The following is a 14,607-nucleotide window of genomic DNA, read 5'->3' as shown; positions in this document are numbered from 1 at the left end:
CTTACATTATCTATAACATTTAATTTTGCATTGTCTTTCCTAACTTAGGAAATTTATTTTTTCTATTTTCTACCTATTTACATTTCTCATTCTCTATGAAGTTTTATAGCTATCTATCTTTCTTAGCATCAAATGGAAAATAACACTATTTTCTACGAAAGTGATAGCTCATCAATTTTAGATTTCTTGTTATCACTTGAATATTGTATTGTAATCATCATTTATAAAGAATAAATAAGAATCTGACAAAATTGATTATAATAGCTGTACTTGCCTTAGCTAAAGAGATACTCAAATTACCCAGACATACAGATACTGGATGTATGAAAAGGATAGTAATTTTAAATGTCTCTAACAGAAAAATTCTTATTAAAAAGCAATAAGTATTAAATCTTAGCTAATCCAGGAAGCAGAACTTGATAATTCTTTTTTTTTTTTTTAGGCGAGGCAACCCTTGGTTGACCTCACAGATTGCAAGGAACTTATCAGCTTACAATCTCTCATTTTTTATGCCTACAGCAACTGGTCTTCCTAGGTGGTCTCCCATCCAAGTACTGACCAGGCCTGACCCTGCTTAGCTTCCAAGATCAGACAGGATCGGCCTTATTCAGGGTAGCACGGCTGTAGAGTAGAACTTGATAATTCTATGGAATTGTGGTAGTACCTGCACACTTCAGGAAAGTTTCTTCCTCTGCAACCAATAAAACCAGTCTTGGTTTGCCAACAATACAATAAAATGGATCTTTTCCAGTCTTTTAAGTAGTTAAATTAGGCTTTCCGACTGTAAGTTTAATTATCTGAAGACTTTCTAATCTCTTGGTAAGTGTACACTTATATTATCTTCCTATAAATCAGAGTCGAATGGTGTGTGCCCCACAACGGAAATCTGTTAAAACTGAAAATTCCTTTTTGTGTTGAGAATGAGCTTTGTCTACTGACCACAACTTGCATCTTAAATTCATTTTTAAAACAACTCAGAAGACTTAAAAAAGAGGAACACAGTTTATGATCAAGAGCAGCAAGTGATATGAACCACCATAAAACCTCCTATTTTTGAACTTGGATGTTAGCCAGCTCCTCCTGAACAACCTTATTCCTTCCCCCCTACCCATGTCAACACATTTACTTCATAGAAAAAGACAGGAAGTGACTAATGTTTCCAGACAACACTAATAATGTCATTGAACCAAAATAATGAAAACAGGAAGACGTCTTCCAGACAAAGTAACAATACAAAGTTCTGTGCTATCAGTCAAAGCATCTTATAAACAGAATGCTCCAAATTCCTTGCCTTCCATTATGATACTGTTTTACATTGCTGTTTTCCAATTCAGTAAACGAATTACAGAGCTGGTATGTTTTTAAATGAGTTTTTTAAAATAAATATATCATCTTGACATATGCCCTAAGGCAACATCCATATACATAGACTATATAACCACCTCTGCACTTCAATTTCACAAGCACCAAGTAGGCTGAGCTTCTGCTCCCATCCTCCCAAAATGCTTATTGATGACACCTGAAAATGCTTATTGATGACACCTGAAAATCCACCACTTCAGTCAACTCCTTTTTTGATAGGATAGGTCCCCTACTAAATATAAATATTTCTTGTAAGTATAATAGTTAAAATTTGTCAATCTCTTTTCTCTTAGTGTAAATGTTATCAAAGCCTTATTTAAGAGCAATTTTTAACTTGGAAAAGAGCATAAAGGAGGAAGAAAGATGGGGAAAGGTAGAGGCTGGAAATCCTAAAGATGAGATATTTTGTTGAAAATTTGAACAAGGTTGACATGATGAGAAAATTTATGCAAAGTTATGTTCATCGGCCAATGTAAATATGATGGTCATGTTCTAATATTTAACTCAGTGCCAGACACTTCAATGACAGTCCTCACCAGCCTATTCTTGTACTTCTAGATTTGTTCTCCTCTCTTACAGATGTCGATGGCATTTTAGGATAAAGAGGTGGGGAATCTCAGCTCTGGGGAAATCACATGCTTTTGGTGCCAAAATTGTCAACCTGTGGCAACCATTAGAAGCCAAGGAATAGTAAGAGGAAGGAGGCAAGCTTTCTTCTACCCAGTTCAACCAGCCCAAACTATGAGTCTGCATTGCCATAGGGAGAGGAGGTAGAGATTAGAGAAGAGCAGAAAGAAGTAAAAAGGAGAGCTGGTTGCCCAGGTTTATTATCTGCTACACCTGAGGACGTTCCCATTGCTGACATGCTCTAGCCCCACACATCTACTTGACAGTCACTCCATCTATTTGTCATAGGACTAAAGAAAGGAATAGCAGATTCTAACAATACAGAATTCTTTGTTCCCCCTTAAGAAATGAGACCATGAGTTACCGGATTACCTCACTCCTGAAGATGCACACATCCAGGACAGCCTTTAAGGAGTCATTGAATGTCCACAGCACATGGGATGTGCCTGCTTTACTGGATCTTAAGTTGAAAAGTAAATATAGGGAGAACTTTGCCCTGCTCTCTTTTTAGGTATAGGCAAGAAAGAGGTCCACAAAATCCAAGAAAAAAACAATAAAGTCTTGCCATCTGCCTTTAGTTCATCTCCTGTGGAAGTAAATCTTCTTGGGTTTCACCACCCAACATCTCCAAGCAAGAGAGACCATCCTCTTGGCTATGCAGAAAAAAAAAAAAAAAAAAAAAAAAAAAAAAAAAAAAAATTCTCTCAGCTGGTCCTAAATTCAAAGACTATTCTGATTCTAGACCACTAGATATGGTCATTCTCTTTAAGGTTCCAAAGGAAATAATACTCTTTGGATTCATTTCAATGAAAATATTTCATATAAGTAGAATGACCATAAAAATGATCATGGTTTTATTACAGTATTGGATTCCCATCCCTTCTCATATTTGTGAAAAAGAGCTTCTTAGAGATATGGTCTTTCATTGATTAATAGACAATATATGGCTGAGAAATGAGAGAGCATGTCTTCCTTTTTTTTTTTCACTCAATAAAATTTTGCAATCAGTTAAATAGCTAGTTCTTGAGCTATATTACACATGAATGTAACAATCAGTGCCTTGAAAGCATCTCTCGACTTTTGGAACAAGACTAAGGCAGCTATACTCTGAAGTCCGAAACAACAAGACCATGATACCAGAATATCATAGAATGTTACAAATTCTAAATCTACATTTTTAAAAATGGTTTCTAAATCCAGTATATTGTTAGCAGTGGAATATGCTCAAAATAAGATGTTTTCAATTTAAAAAGTACTTATAGATTGACAGACATTTTACAGTTACTCCTACTCTTAATTACTGGTTCATATTGTTTCATTACAAAGAAATTTGTTTTCATCATTCTGTATCCAAGGATGGAGCCCCTTGGTATAACCAACTCCGATGAGTTAACCTAACCTTGAATTAGAGTTTGTGTCAATGCCTTTTTTTCCCAGTAGCACATAGCTCAAAAATATGCACAAAACACAGTTATTGTGTATAGGGAATTTATCTATGGCTAAAATTGAAATTGTGCACTAATCCTATATTTACTCAACTTATGCTGTATTTGCTCTACTAATTTTTCTAATCTTTATAGCAATAGGTTCCTTCTAGTTCTGAACCTGATTCTGCCCTAAGTTAACCATAGCTTATTATTTCTACTATCTTTTTGTGCTACTAAAACAATGCTCACATTGTTGGATAAAATCGTCTGAGGTATGTCTCAACTTTCCTGCATTCTATGAAATGGTCATTTAGAGTGAAAATTAAATCTTTTTTATAACTTTCTTTTTCTTCTTTAATTTGCAGCTTTAAGGATGAGAATGGCGAAGCTGGGGAAAAAAGTTATCTAAGAGATGTACCACCTACATAAACATCCTTTGGAGAAGAAATTAAGAAATATTTGCAACTTTCTCTTCTGGATATTTGTTTCTTTTTCTTTTTCTTTCTTTTTCTTTCTTTTTTTTTTTTTTTTTGAGATCCAAAAAAAAAAACTATAATTATACCCATATTAAGTCATATGAATAAGCAGTAGTCATTATTTGTAAAAAAAAAAAAAAAAATCCAAAAAAGCTGAGGAGAACAAACAGTTAACTTTTCCAGTTACTTGACATGATTCAGTGAAGGCAGGGAGGGGGAACCAGCACATTTTATTGTATTGATACCAGAGCATTTTAATGAGAGCTTGTTACTTTTAAGAATAAAGTTATTTAAAATAGCCTGACTATATTCTATTAACTGACATTATAATTTTGCTGATACAAATGAGAGATCATAGGAAGCCATTACAGCTCATCACGGAAACATGCAACTTCAAATCTGACAAGTAAACATGCCAGCCCATTTCAACAGGCTTAAAGACAACTATACCCTCCTACTAAAGATCAATTCAATTAATTTAGTAGTAATTTCAGACATTTTACATACATCTGAAAGTTTCATGCAACAATTGCCTTTATATTTTGGGCCTGGATTGAATTATCTTGATAGTGTACATGACCTTACAAATCATAACTGGCATGTTCATTCTTCTTGAAATATTCTTTCATTCAATTCATTGTGAACCCCATTGTTCAAGAACTGATTATGATATAAGGCCATTGGATAGAGGACTTTCCATAGTCTCAAAAAATACAAATCTCATGCAATGTTTGGCCAATTCTGGTAGATGGTGAGAATCCCAATGTTCAAAGTTAATAAGAATGTGTACAGCATGTCATTCCTAAGTATTCTTGCCAGCATGTTAAATCCTAACTTGAAGGAAAATACCCTGATGCCAATTCTCTCCTACTCTGCCTACCGTTCTGCCCTCCACCCAACATCATCTAAGTCCACTCCCACACACCTTCCCTTGTATCACGCCAGTGCATACTACTCAGGTCCTGCAAGCCTTTCAGGGCAGAAACTAAATTTCCTTGGTGAAGCTATGACAATACTTTACCTCAGTTACCGGCATGGAGGCAATGAGGTAAAAAGAAGCAGGTCCTGATGAGGACAAGCATTACCCTGCAAAGCACCAGCTTCAGATGAGTTATTTGCAAGGTGCAGTTGTTCTCCTGGAGGAAAGAACTCCTCTGCTGGCCTGAAATGTTCTGGGAAATCTGGAGATTCAATTTCAGAGGCACTTTCACACGAATACGCCAGTCCCCGGTCTAAGGGCTCCATTCCTTCCCTTTCATGCCACTGATTGTCAGAAAAAAACTGCACATTCTTTTATACCTCTGTCATCCTTGTGATTAATGCAATGGTTTTTGGTTTTGTTTTTTGTACACAAATGTTTATTAGAACACTTTCTGGCACCTACTAAGTGATCAATAGATGAATGAATGCATGAATGAATGAATAAATGAATGAATGGTTCAGAATGGAAAAGATAGTCTGCAAGGGGAGGCTGTGTAAACACCAGATGGCCTCAGGCATTAGCCAGAATCTGGCTCGCAGATCACCTAGCCCCTTTGACAGAGAGCATGGGCCACGGCTGATGCGCAGAAGTGGCCCATCATGGCCAGAAGGTGTGGGAGACTAGACCTAATCTTTTGCCTGAGGATGAGGCTGGAGCTGCTGTGGAATTGGCTACCAGGTGGGCAGAGAGAGGCCTGAGTGCAAAGCTGCAGCTAGTCAGGTAGGGCTGCTGAGGCGAGACTAGACCACCCTCGCACCAACCCACTGGCTCCTATGCTCAGTAAAAAAGAAGGAAAGCTAGAAAATGATAGTAAGGTGACTTGTCGCCACAATCGCCTTGCGGCACCCCGCCAGCACCCGTTATTAAGAAAGCTTAACATTGCATCACCTGGCAAAAGAAAGATATTTACAGGGTCAGGATCACAAAGAAGGGCAAAGAAGGGTAGATTTGAAGATGAAGCATTAAATGAAAAGATAAAGAGGAAACATTAAAATGCACAATCCACCCATTTTTCTACTCAGCTCCATATTTATCCTTCCACATACAGTTGGAAGTTCAAGCAACTAAAAAACAACTCTATTTCTATCTAATAAGATGCACCTACCCTTTATACATAGATCTCACCCTCCCCCCAAAATGAGACACATGCTTCCAAAGGTCATTGTATCCACAGCTAACCAAATTAAACATTATTTTTCAGAACAGTTTTAGATTAACAGAAAAATTGAGAAGATAATACAAAGTTTCCATACACCCAACACCTAGTTTCCTCTATTATTAACATCTTACACTAGTTTGGTACATTTGTTATAATTAAAGAACCAATAATGATATACAATTACTAACTAAAGACTCATAGTGTATTCTGATTTCCTTAGTTTTCAGCTAACGTCCTTTTTCTGTTCCAGGATCCTAAGCAGAGATCCACACTACTTTTAGTTACCATGTGTCCTTAGGCTCCTCTTGACTGTCACTGCTTTTCTGACTTTCTTCATTATTGATAACCTTGACAGTTTTGAAATTACTCATCAGGTATTTTGTAGAATGTCCCTCTTTTTCAAATTGTCTGATATGTCTCTCAAGATTAGACTAGGATCATGAGTTTGGGGGAGGAAAACCACAGAGATAAAGTGCCATTTTCATCACGTCATATCAAGGGAACATAGTTTCGACATGATTTATCACTGTTGATATGGACCTCGATCACCTGACTGATGTAGTGCTTGTTAGGCTGCTCCACTGTAAAATTCTCTTTTCCTTTTTTCTATACGGTATGCTTTAGAAAGAAGCCACTATGCATAACTCCCACACACACAGTATCTACATAAATTATTTCAAATTTGCCGATTCTCCATTTGTTTATTTAATCATTAATTTAAATCAGTATGGACTCACGGATGTTTACACTTGAGGTTACCCAACACAGTCTGTTGCTCAAAACGTGCCAGCTTTGGTCATTGAAAGCTTTCAGTTAGCCACTATGCACCTTTGACGTAAACCCATAAATGTTTTAACATAAGACATCTTTCCATTTTGTTAGATTTTCTTTAGTTTCTTTCAACAGTGTTTTACATTTTGCAGAGAACAAGTCTTGCATTTCCTTGTTTAAATCTATTCCTATTTTATTCCCCTTGATGCTATTGTGAATGGAACTGTTATCCTAATTTTACTTTTAGATTTTTCACTGCTAATGTTTGGAAATGCAATTGATTTTTATATCCTGCAACCTTGCTGAACTCGTTTATTACCTCCGGCAGTTGTTTACTGGATTCCTTAGGATTTTCACTATATAAAATTATGTCACCTATGAAATGTGAGTTTTTCTTCTTCTTTTACAATCTGGATGCCTTTTATTTCTATTTCTTGCCTAACTGCCCCTGCCGAAACTCCAATACAATGTTGATGCAAAGTGGTGAGAACATACATCCTCAACTTAAGCAGAAAGAGTCCAGTCGTTCACCCTTAAGTATGATATTAGCTATAAGATTTTCCTGGATGCCTTTATTGGGTTGAGGAAATGCCCTTCTATTCCACATTCGTTGAATGTTTTCATCATGAATGGCTCCCTCACTTTAATTCTGTCAACGTTTTCTTCATGTGTTTTGAAGTCTGTTATTAGGCATATATATCGTTATGACTACAATGTATTCCTGATATTTTAATGCTGTAAACATTAAATAAGCCTCTCTTTACTGATAATACTCTTTAGCTGGAAATGAATTTATCTAGTATAAATACAGAAATTTCAGCTTCCTCATGCTTACTATTTCATGGCGTACCTTCTTCCATTCATTTACTTTCAAACTATCTGCTTCTTTTTCTTTTTTTTATTTGGGGGTGGGGCGGGGTTTAGTGTTTCGGTTTTCTTTGTTTGTTTGCTTTTTAATTCATTTCAAGTATACCGTACATTGGTTAGACATCTATATAGTTCACAAAATGATCCCCCCAATTGCTCCCTCCCTCCCTTGGCCTTCCACCTAGCCATCGTATTAATGCTAACTGCATTACCTCTCCCTTACTCCCCATTTTCCCTGTGACCAACTATTAACTACTAATTTGTACTTCTTTAACCTTTTGCCCCATTTTCCCAACCACCCAACCCCCTCCCCTCTGATTGTCGCCAAACCGTCCAGTATATTTGTGAGTCTGTTTTTGATTAAACTATCTGCTTCTTTATATTTAAATCACATCATGGATTTTACTTTTTTTTTTTAACTATCTGACATTCTCTTTTAATTGGAGTATTTACCACACTAATGTTTAACGTATTTGCTAATATGGTTGAATTTTAGCCCATCATTTTATTATTTGTTCTCTATGTAGCCCTTCCATTTTTTGTTCCTTCGTTTTTATTTTCTTGTCTTTTTAGTTAAATTATTTAAGTAATTTTAGAATTCCATGTTAATTTTTTTATTAGAGATATATATATACACACACACATATATATTGCTTTTTTCTCTAGGAATTACAACATATATCCTTAATTTTCACATTAGAACTTAAAACTTCACTTAGAACTAACATTGTTTAACTTTATATAAGATGCAGCCATCTTGCAATTATGCGGGCCCATTATCCCTTCCCATCCTTAACACTAACTCGTTATATGTATTACATCTGCATATGATATAAACCCCACGAAAACTGTACTTTTTTGCTTTAAACAAACATTTATTATTAAGAATTTAAGTAGGAAATTTTGAAAAAACGGTTTTATGTGGACCAATTATTTACCATTTTGAGTGTTCTTCCTTCCTTCGAGGATCTGTGTTCCCGTTCGCCATCACTTTTCTTCAACCTGAAGAGCTTCCTTTTGCATTCCTGCAGAGTATGTGTGCTAGCAACAAACTCTCTTAGATGTCTTTCACCCAAAAATGTCTTTATATTTGCCTTTATTCTTAAAGGGTGTTTTTTTTTTTTTTGTATAGAATTCTTGTTGACTTTTCTTGCCCTTTCAGTACTTTAAAGATTCTCTCTAGCCTCCACAGTTGCCTATGACAAGTTATATGTTAATGAAATCATTCCTCTGTATATAATGTTTCATTTTTGTTTCTTCTTTCAAGAGTTGCTCTGTATTTTTCGCTTTCAGGAGCTTGACTAGGATTTGCATAAGCATGACCGTCTTTATACTTTCCTACCTGAGATGTTTTCCTGCATCATAAATCAGTAAAGTTATCAAATTCTATCAAATTGGGGGATTTTCTAGTCATTATATCCAGAGATTCTCTTCTGCTTCTGAGATAATACCAAAAGATTTTATCATTTAACAAGTCCCTGAGGCTCGGCTTAATTATTTTCTAAATATTTTTCTTTATTTATTTCAAACAGGTAATTTCTATTGATCTGTCTCCAAGTTAATTAGCTCTTTTCTCTGTCGTCTCCATTCTAATATTAATTCTACTCAGTGAATTTTTCAAATACTTAATTCTTTCAGCTTTCCAATTCTATATGGTCCTATTGTATTATTTCTATTTCTATGCAGTTTTTTATTTATAGCGAGCATATTTTTTTACATCATCAAGAATAGTTAAAATAGATGCTTTAAAGTCTTATCTCCTGAATCTAATTATCTTAAGAAATCTCGAGGGTTGGTCTTCATTGATTGTTCTTTCTTTAGAGCAGGGATTCACAAGCTGTAGCCCAAAGGCTAAATATATCTAACGGCCTGTTTTTGTACAGCGCACAAGCTAAGAATTGTTTCTCACATTTTCAAAGGGTTGTATTAAAAAATAAATAAATAAAATATTATGCTACAGAGGCCACAGAGCCCACGCGCGCTCCACAAAGGCTAATAATATATTTCCAATCAGGCCCTTAAGTGAAAAAGTTAGCCAACACCTGCTTTGCAGAACCGATCAGAATTGTCTGTTTCTTCTCATATTAGTAATTTTGGACTGTCATCTGTACATCACAAAATATCAGGTTATACAAACACTAGATTTTCTTATCTTTTCCTTTTTTAGCAGGCAACTAATTGGATGAAACTGCAGAGTCCGCTGCTCGGGTCGCTGCTCCAGTCTCGGGTCAGCTTTTTTGCTTGGTCTGCTCCATGCACGTGACCACATCCGGGGGTCACCCAGGCACGCAGGGATTGGGATCCCCTTTCTAGTGTTTTCCTTTCCAGGACCACTTCCCCTCCCCCTCTCCCTGACAGCTGCCGTTGGTCAGGCCATCAGTCCTCTGGTTTTCTATGCCAGAGACACTGTCATTTTCCTGCCACCCAGCACCACCCACACGCAGTTGCTTACAACTGCCCTGAAGCTAAAAACATGAAGGCAGAGCACTGCAAACAATTTACCCCTCTGCGTATGGGCTCCTCACCAGAATCTTCCTACTCCTGGTCACTCTGGGGCTTTCAAGCAGCCGCGTTTTTGAAGTTTACCCTAGTTTTCTGGAGGTGTCAATTTGACAGGATCCTACTCAGCATTTACTGGAGTCAGGAAATTCTTATCCCAAGAGTTTGATTACCATATATAAGTGTCTGATTAGAAACCAAAAAATTTGTTTAGATCCTTACAGGAAACTCAGAATATAATACAATTTCTTTTACGTGTGGATAAGATACTATGCGAAGAAGACATACTTCTAAAGGTATGCTCCACGAACTTTAGGATCTTTCTCTCCCCTAAACCAGAGGTACACGACCGGGCACAATACAAAATCACATTAACTAGTTTGATAACAAAATAAGAAATTAAGCTGATACCAAGTTTAGAGTCAGCAAAATCCCCAGATCTTTCCACCGAAAGGTATAACGCAAAGCAGTAATTAAGACCAATATTTGTTTTATTGAGACAAAATTTACATAATATAAAATAACCATTTTACAGTGGCAATTTGGTAGCATTTCTTACATTCACAATTTTGTACCACTGCCACCTTATCTCCACCTCTAGCATATTGTCATGACCACAAAATACGATGTTCTACCCATCATACAATTACTTCCTAGTCTCAGCTGCCTATGCCCCAAGGTCCTGGCAAACACCACTCTGCTTGTATCTATGGATTTACTCATTTTGTATATCTCATACAAATGTAATCATAATATGTGACCTTTCATGTCTGACACTTTTCATTTCGCATAGTATTTTGAAGGTTCATCCACATTATAGCTTGTACTTGTACTTTATTCCTTTTTATGGCTGAATAATATACTACTGTATGTATGTACCACAATTTGTCTATCCATTCCTCTCTTGATGGATATGTGGTCTGTTTCCATCATTTGGCTGTTGCGAATAGCATTGCTTTGAGCATCGATTATTTTTGTTTTGTTTAATGGTGATAAAATATGCATAACACAAAATTTGCCATTTTAACTACTTTTAGGTGTACAACTCAGTGTATTAAGTACATTCAGTATTGTGCAAGCATCACTACTATCAACCTCCAGAACCAGCAAAAACTCCCCATTCTTCTCTCTCCCCCAGCCCCTGATAATCACCATTCTACCTTTTAGCTCTATGAAGTTGACTAATCTAGGTATCTCAAATAAATAAAATCATACAATAGTTGTCCTTGTGCGTCTGGCTATTTCACTTAACATGTCTTCAAGGTGAATATCAAATTTCATATAAAATTAAAAATACACATTTTATATGCAAAACCTGTTAAAGTTTAACACTGTAATCAAATAGCAACATCATCAACATGTACAAAGCACCTTATGATTGCCCTATGAGACAGGCTTTATAGATGAAGGAATGAGTCTCAGAGAAGATAAGCAACTTGCCTGGGACATGGAGCTTGTAAATCAAACACGCATATTCAAGCCTTCCAACTTCACTCTTAAAACTCCCAGTCTTTTTTTTAATTTACAGAATCAGCTGCCTCCCAGCCCATCACCACTTCATTTATAAGGATGATCAAGACAAGAAGAGACCCATGCAGGACAGAGAGTCAGAGAAGGCTCAAAGGACAAGGATGATCTTGGAGCCAGAACTTGATAAACTAGCTTTTGTCTGGAAGAGAGGAACAGAAAGGGCATTCCAGGCAGGTGACCACCAGTGACCTGGGTACAGAGATGAGCCTAGTAGGAGGTGGGCAAGGAAAGAGCAGGATGTGGATAGGGACAGTGTATGTCCCAAGTAAATCTGAAAAGAGCTTACAAGAAGCCTTTCTTTCATTCCCATCTATAATGAATTATCTTAAACAAGGACCTTTGTTCTTTTTTTCTCCCCTGCTCCATCAGAGTATACAGATAAACAGAATTTCAGCCAAAAGCCACATGTGCCCCTAGGGCTTCCTAGTTGGCATCTGCTGAATTTGTCTTTTCCTGCTGCCACACATCCTGGACTGGGGCAGGATGTAGAAAGACTAAATATCGCTTAACACACATTAGAGTAAAAATCCTGATAAAAATCAAATAAGCACTAAAGTGAATTTGATTCATTTATTCAATAACTTATGCCATAAACTACTATGCCCTTGAGATAAATGTGCACAAACCAGAAACCAATAAAAATGAAAAGCCTCAGTTACAAATGGTACCCCAACCATAATTTTTTAGAATTTGTTTTGTTTCTTCAAAAAAAAAAATACTTATTTCTATTTTATAGAAGAATCCATCTGAAAACTTACAATTTTGCTCCTTGTTAGGGGAGACAGTGCTGAAGATATAAAGGCATTTTGTTTAACAACCACTCCTATCAAAAGAAATTTTGTTTAAAAAAACACCCAGATTTTTTATTACAAAAACGAAAAGAAAAATTAAGGAAAAATGATGAACAGGCATTTTCAATTTGTGGATATCAACCATTCATAAGCAGAAGAATCATAATTTTGTATTATTGAAAAGGTTTGGTCTATTAAGATTAAATAATGAAGACTTCTTTAGGCAACTCGATATCAATTCATGATATATCAAAATAGTACCAACAGATAAATCAGTGAAAATGAAAAAAGTTAAAATAGCTTAGTCTCAGTCCTGGAAATCCAGTAAGTTCACATATTGAAAGACCAAATACACCAAAGTCCATCTTCTCCTTAAAAGAATTTTTCCTTGTCAAATATAGATTATAATTTATCAAGAGAAATTGATTAATCTTTAAGCCCCTTATAATTGAAAACTAGAGGAAAATATCTAAGTATACATTTAATTTTCTATACTGAAAAAAAATTTTTTTAAATACATTCGAAAGGAAAGTTTAGACTGTAAGTAGCTTGGAACTTATTAAACATGAAAACAGAAAATTCGCATATCAACCCTAAGCTACTTAAGACAAACACCAGTATAAAGAAGAAAAACAAACTTCCATGTCATTTTACCCAGTAAAAGATGTAAGATACTTGGCTGAGGCTGCTATTTACGCTAGGTAGAAATTAGGTCGTTGGGGCAAACAGAAACACCTAAAGAAATCAAATATGCCTCCCTACACTTTTTTATTTAAAGAATGTCCAGTTCTGCTTGTTTCCTTTGCCTTAGATTGTTGTGTTCATTTGTTACAAGGTCAGAGGAATCAAAAGGGAAATATCAAACAATTGTTACAAATAATCTTGGCACACCTATCCCTATCCCCTAAAAAGGCAGAATTTTTTCAAATAAAGATTAAGAGTTGGTGAATTTTAAGGAAAATAAAATCCCATGATTACCTAAGTACGACTAAAAATCAATCAGAGCAAGAGGACACAGAACAAAGCAGTACTTTGGTATTGTGGCGCCACCCACTGGCTAGAAGTCCTCATAGCAAATATGAGACCTGGCCATAAAATAGGAGATAAATTAATGGAATAGGGAGGAAAATAACACCGTTTACTCTGATTCATTAGAGCATCGAGAACCACTAGTAGAACAGAACCACCCATATTATTTTATTACCCCAAGGAAAGAGAATAACTTAGACAAGTTCACAAGGGTGAGCTTTATTTTTGAAATGCAAATTTACAATCTCCAAAGGCTATAGGACTTAAATCTTATTGTCAAAATAATTAACATATAAAATGCCATTTCAGCTCTGTTGATGAATATGTAAAGGCAGTTTTTAAGCAGAAAATGCACACTTGCATTTCATGGAAATTATATAGTTCATAATATATTTCTACCTTTACCTAAGAAGTAACAAAATACATAGATATATTCCAAAAACTGGATCAAAAACTATAGTTTCTCAAAAAGTTCTAAGAAATACCATTGATATAAACCAGTAAAGATGTTTTCTTTAAAGTTCCACAACACCTTTATAGCTTGAAATATATTTACTTTAATCTTTTAATCCTAATGACATCCTTTATTTTTCAAATGGCTCTTGTTTATTTTCTTAAATGCTAACATTCTTTAAAATCTAAGCATAGAAATAATTGAGTCACTTCTCTTCCAGGAAGTACTACCCTCCCCATAAGACTCAGAATTGCACATAAAGGCTTGACATAATGTTATAGTCCATAGGACCCTGTTGAATATTGATCTCTTAAGACCACACTTCATAATTCCTCTAGGGACATGACCTGGTCTTCCAAATTGGAATTTATGAATATGAATTCATGCAGTCAGTACAGCTTCAAGTTTCTCTTTGCCTTGATGATAATTATTATCTGGTCTGCAACAGCAAGGTTTTTGCTTGCTTATAGATGGTTGATTGCAGATAAGAACATGATGAGAAAAGTCACATTCCCACAGATGTAAATTGCTAACACTGCCTTTTTAAAAGCATAACCCTGAAAGAAAAATTGACATATGAAAGAAACTACTGTCATTAAGGTTTTTGTCAGTTAATAAAAAAAGAAGGACTTA

The 14,607-nt window shown here is 35.7% G+C and overlaps 2 protein-coding genes and 1 pseudogene across 4 annotated transcripts in view; 1 reads left to right on the top strand and 2 right to left on the bottom strand.

Annotated features, from left to right (window-relative positions):
* The window catches only part of PALMD (palmdelphin), a 42,699-nt gene extending 38,503 nt beyond the window's left edge, over nucleotides 1-4,196 (top strand). For both annotated transcript variants that reach the window (XM_016127550.2, XM_036235155.1), the window contains one exon: nucleotides 3,782-4,196. In XM_016127550.2, coding sequence (XP_015983036.2) covers nucleotides 3,782-3,825 — 44 coding nt within the window. In that variant the 3' untranslated portion in view covers nucleotides 3,826-4,196. The remainder of the gene's footprint in view (nucleotides 1-3,781) is intronic.
* Nucleotides 511-629, bottom strand: LOC118613106 (annotated as a pseudogene).
* A 9,521-nt stretch (nucleotides 4,197-13,717) lies between the features above and the next one.
* FRRS1 (ferric chelate reductase 1) overlaps nucleotides 13,718-14,607 on the bottom strand; it is a 40,933-nt gene continuing 40,043 nt past the window's right edge. For both annotated transcript variants that reach the window (XM_036235154.1, XM_036235153.1), the window contains one exon: nucleotides 13,718-14,531. In XM_036235154.1, coding sequence (XP_036091047.1) covers nucleotides 14,439-14,531 — 93 coding nt within the window. In that variant the 3' untranslated portion in view covers nucleotides 13,718-14,438. The remainder of the gene's footprint in view (nucleotides 14,532-14,607) is intronic.

The sequence above is a fragment of the Rousettus aegyptiacus genome, unplaced genomic scaffold (genome assembly GCF_014176215.1).
Source record: "Rousettus aegyptiacus isolate mRouAeg1 unplaced genomic scaffold, mRouAeg1.p scaffold_m13_p_17, whole genome shotgun sequence".
Taxonomy (NCBI): domain Eukaryota; kingdom Metazoa; phylum Chordata; class Mammalia; order Chiroptera; family Pteropodidae; genus Rousettus; species Rousettus aegyptiacus.
The sequence above is the reverse complement of the archived record's forward strand: the minus strand, read 5'-3'. Positions and strand labels throughout refer to the sequence as shown.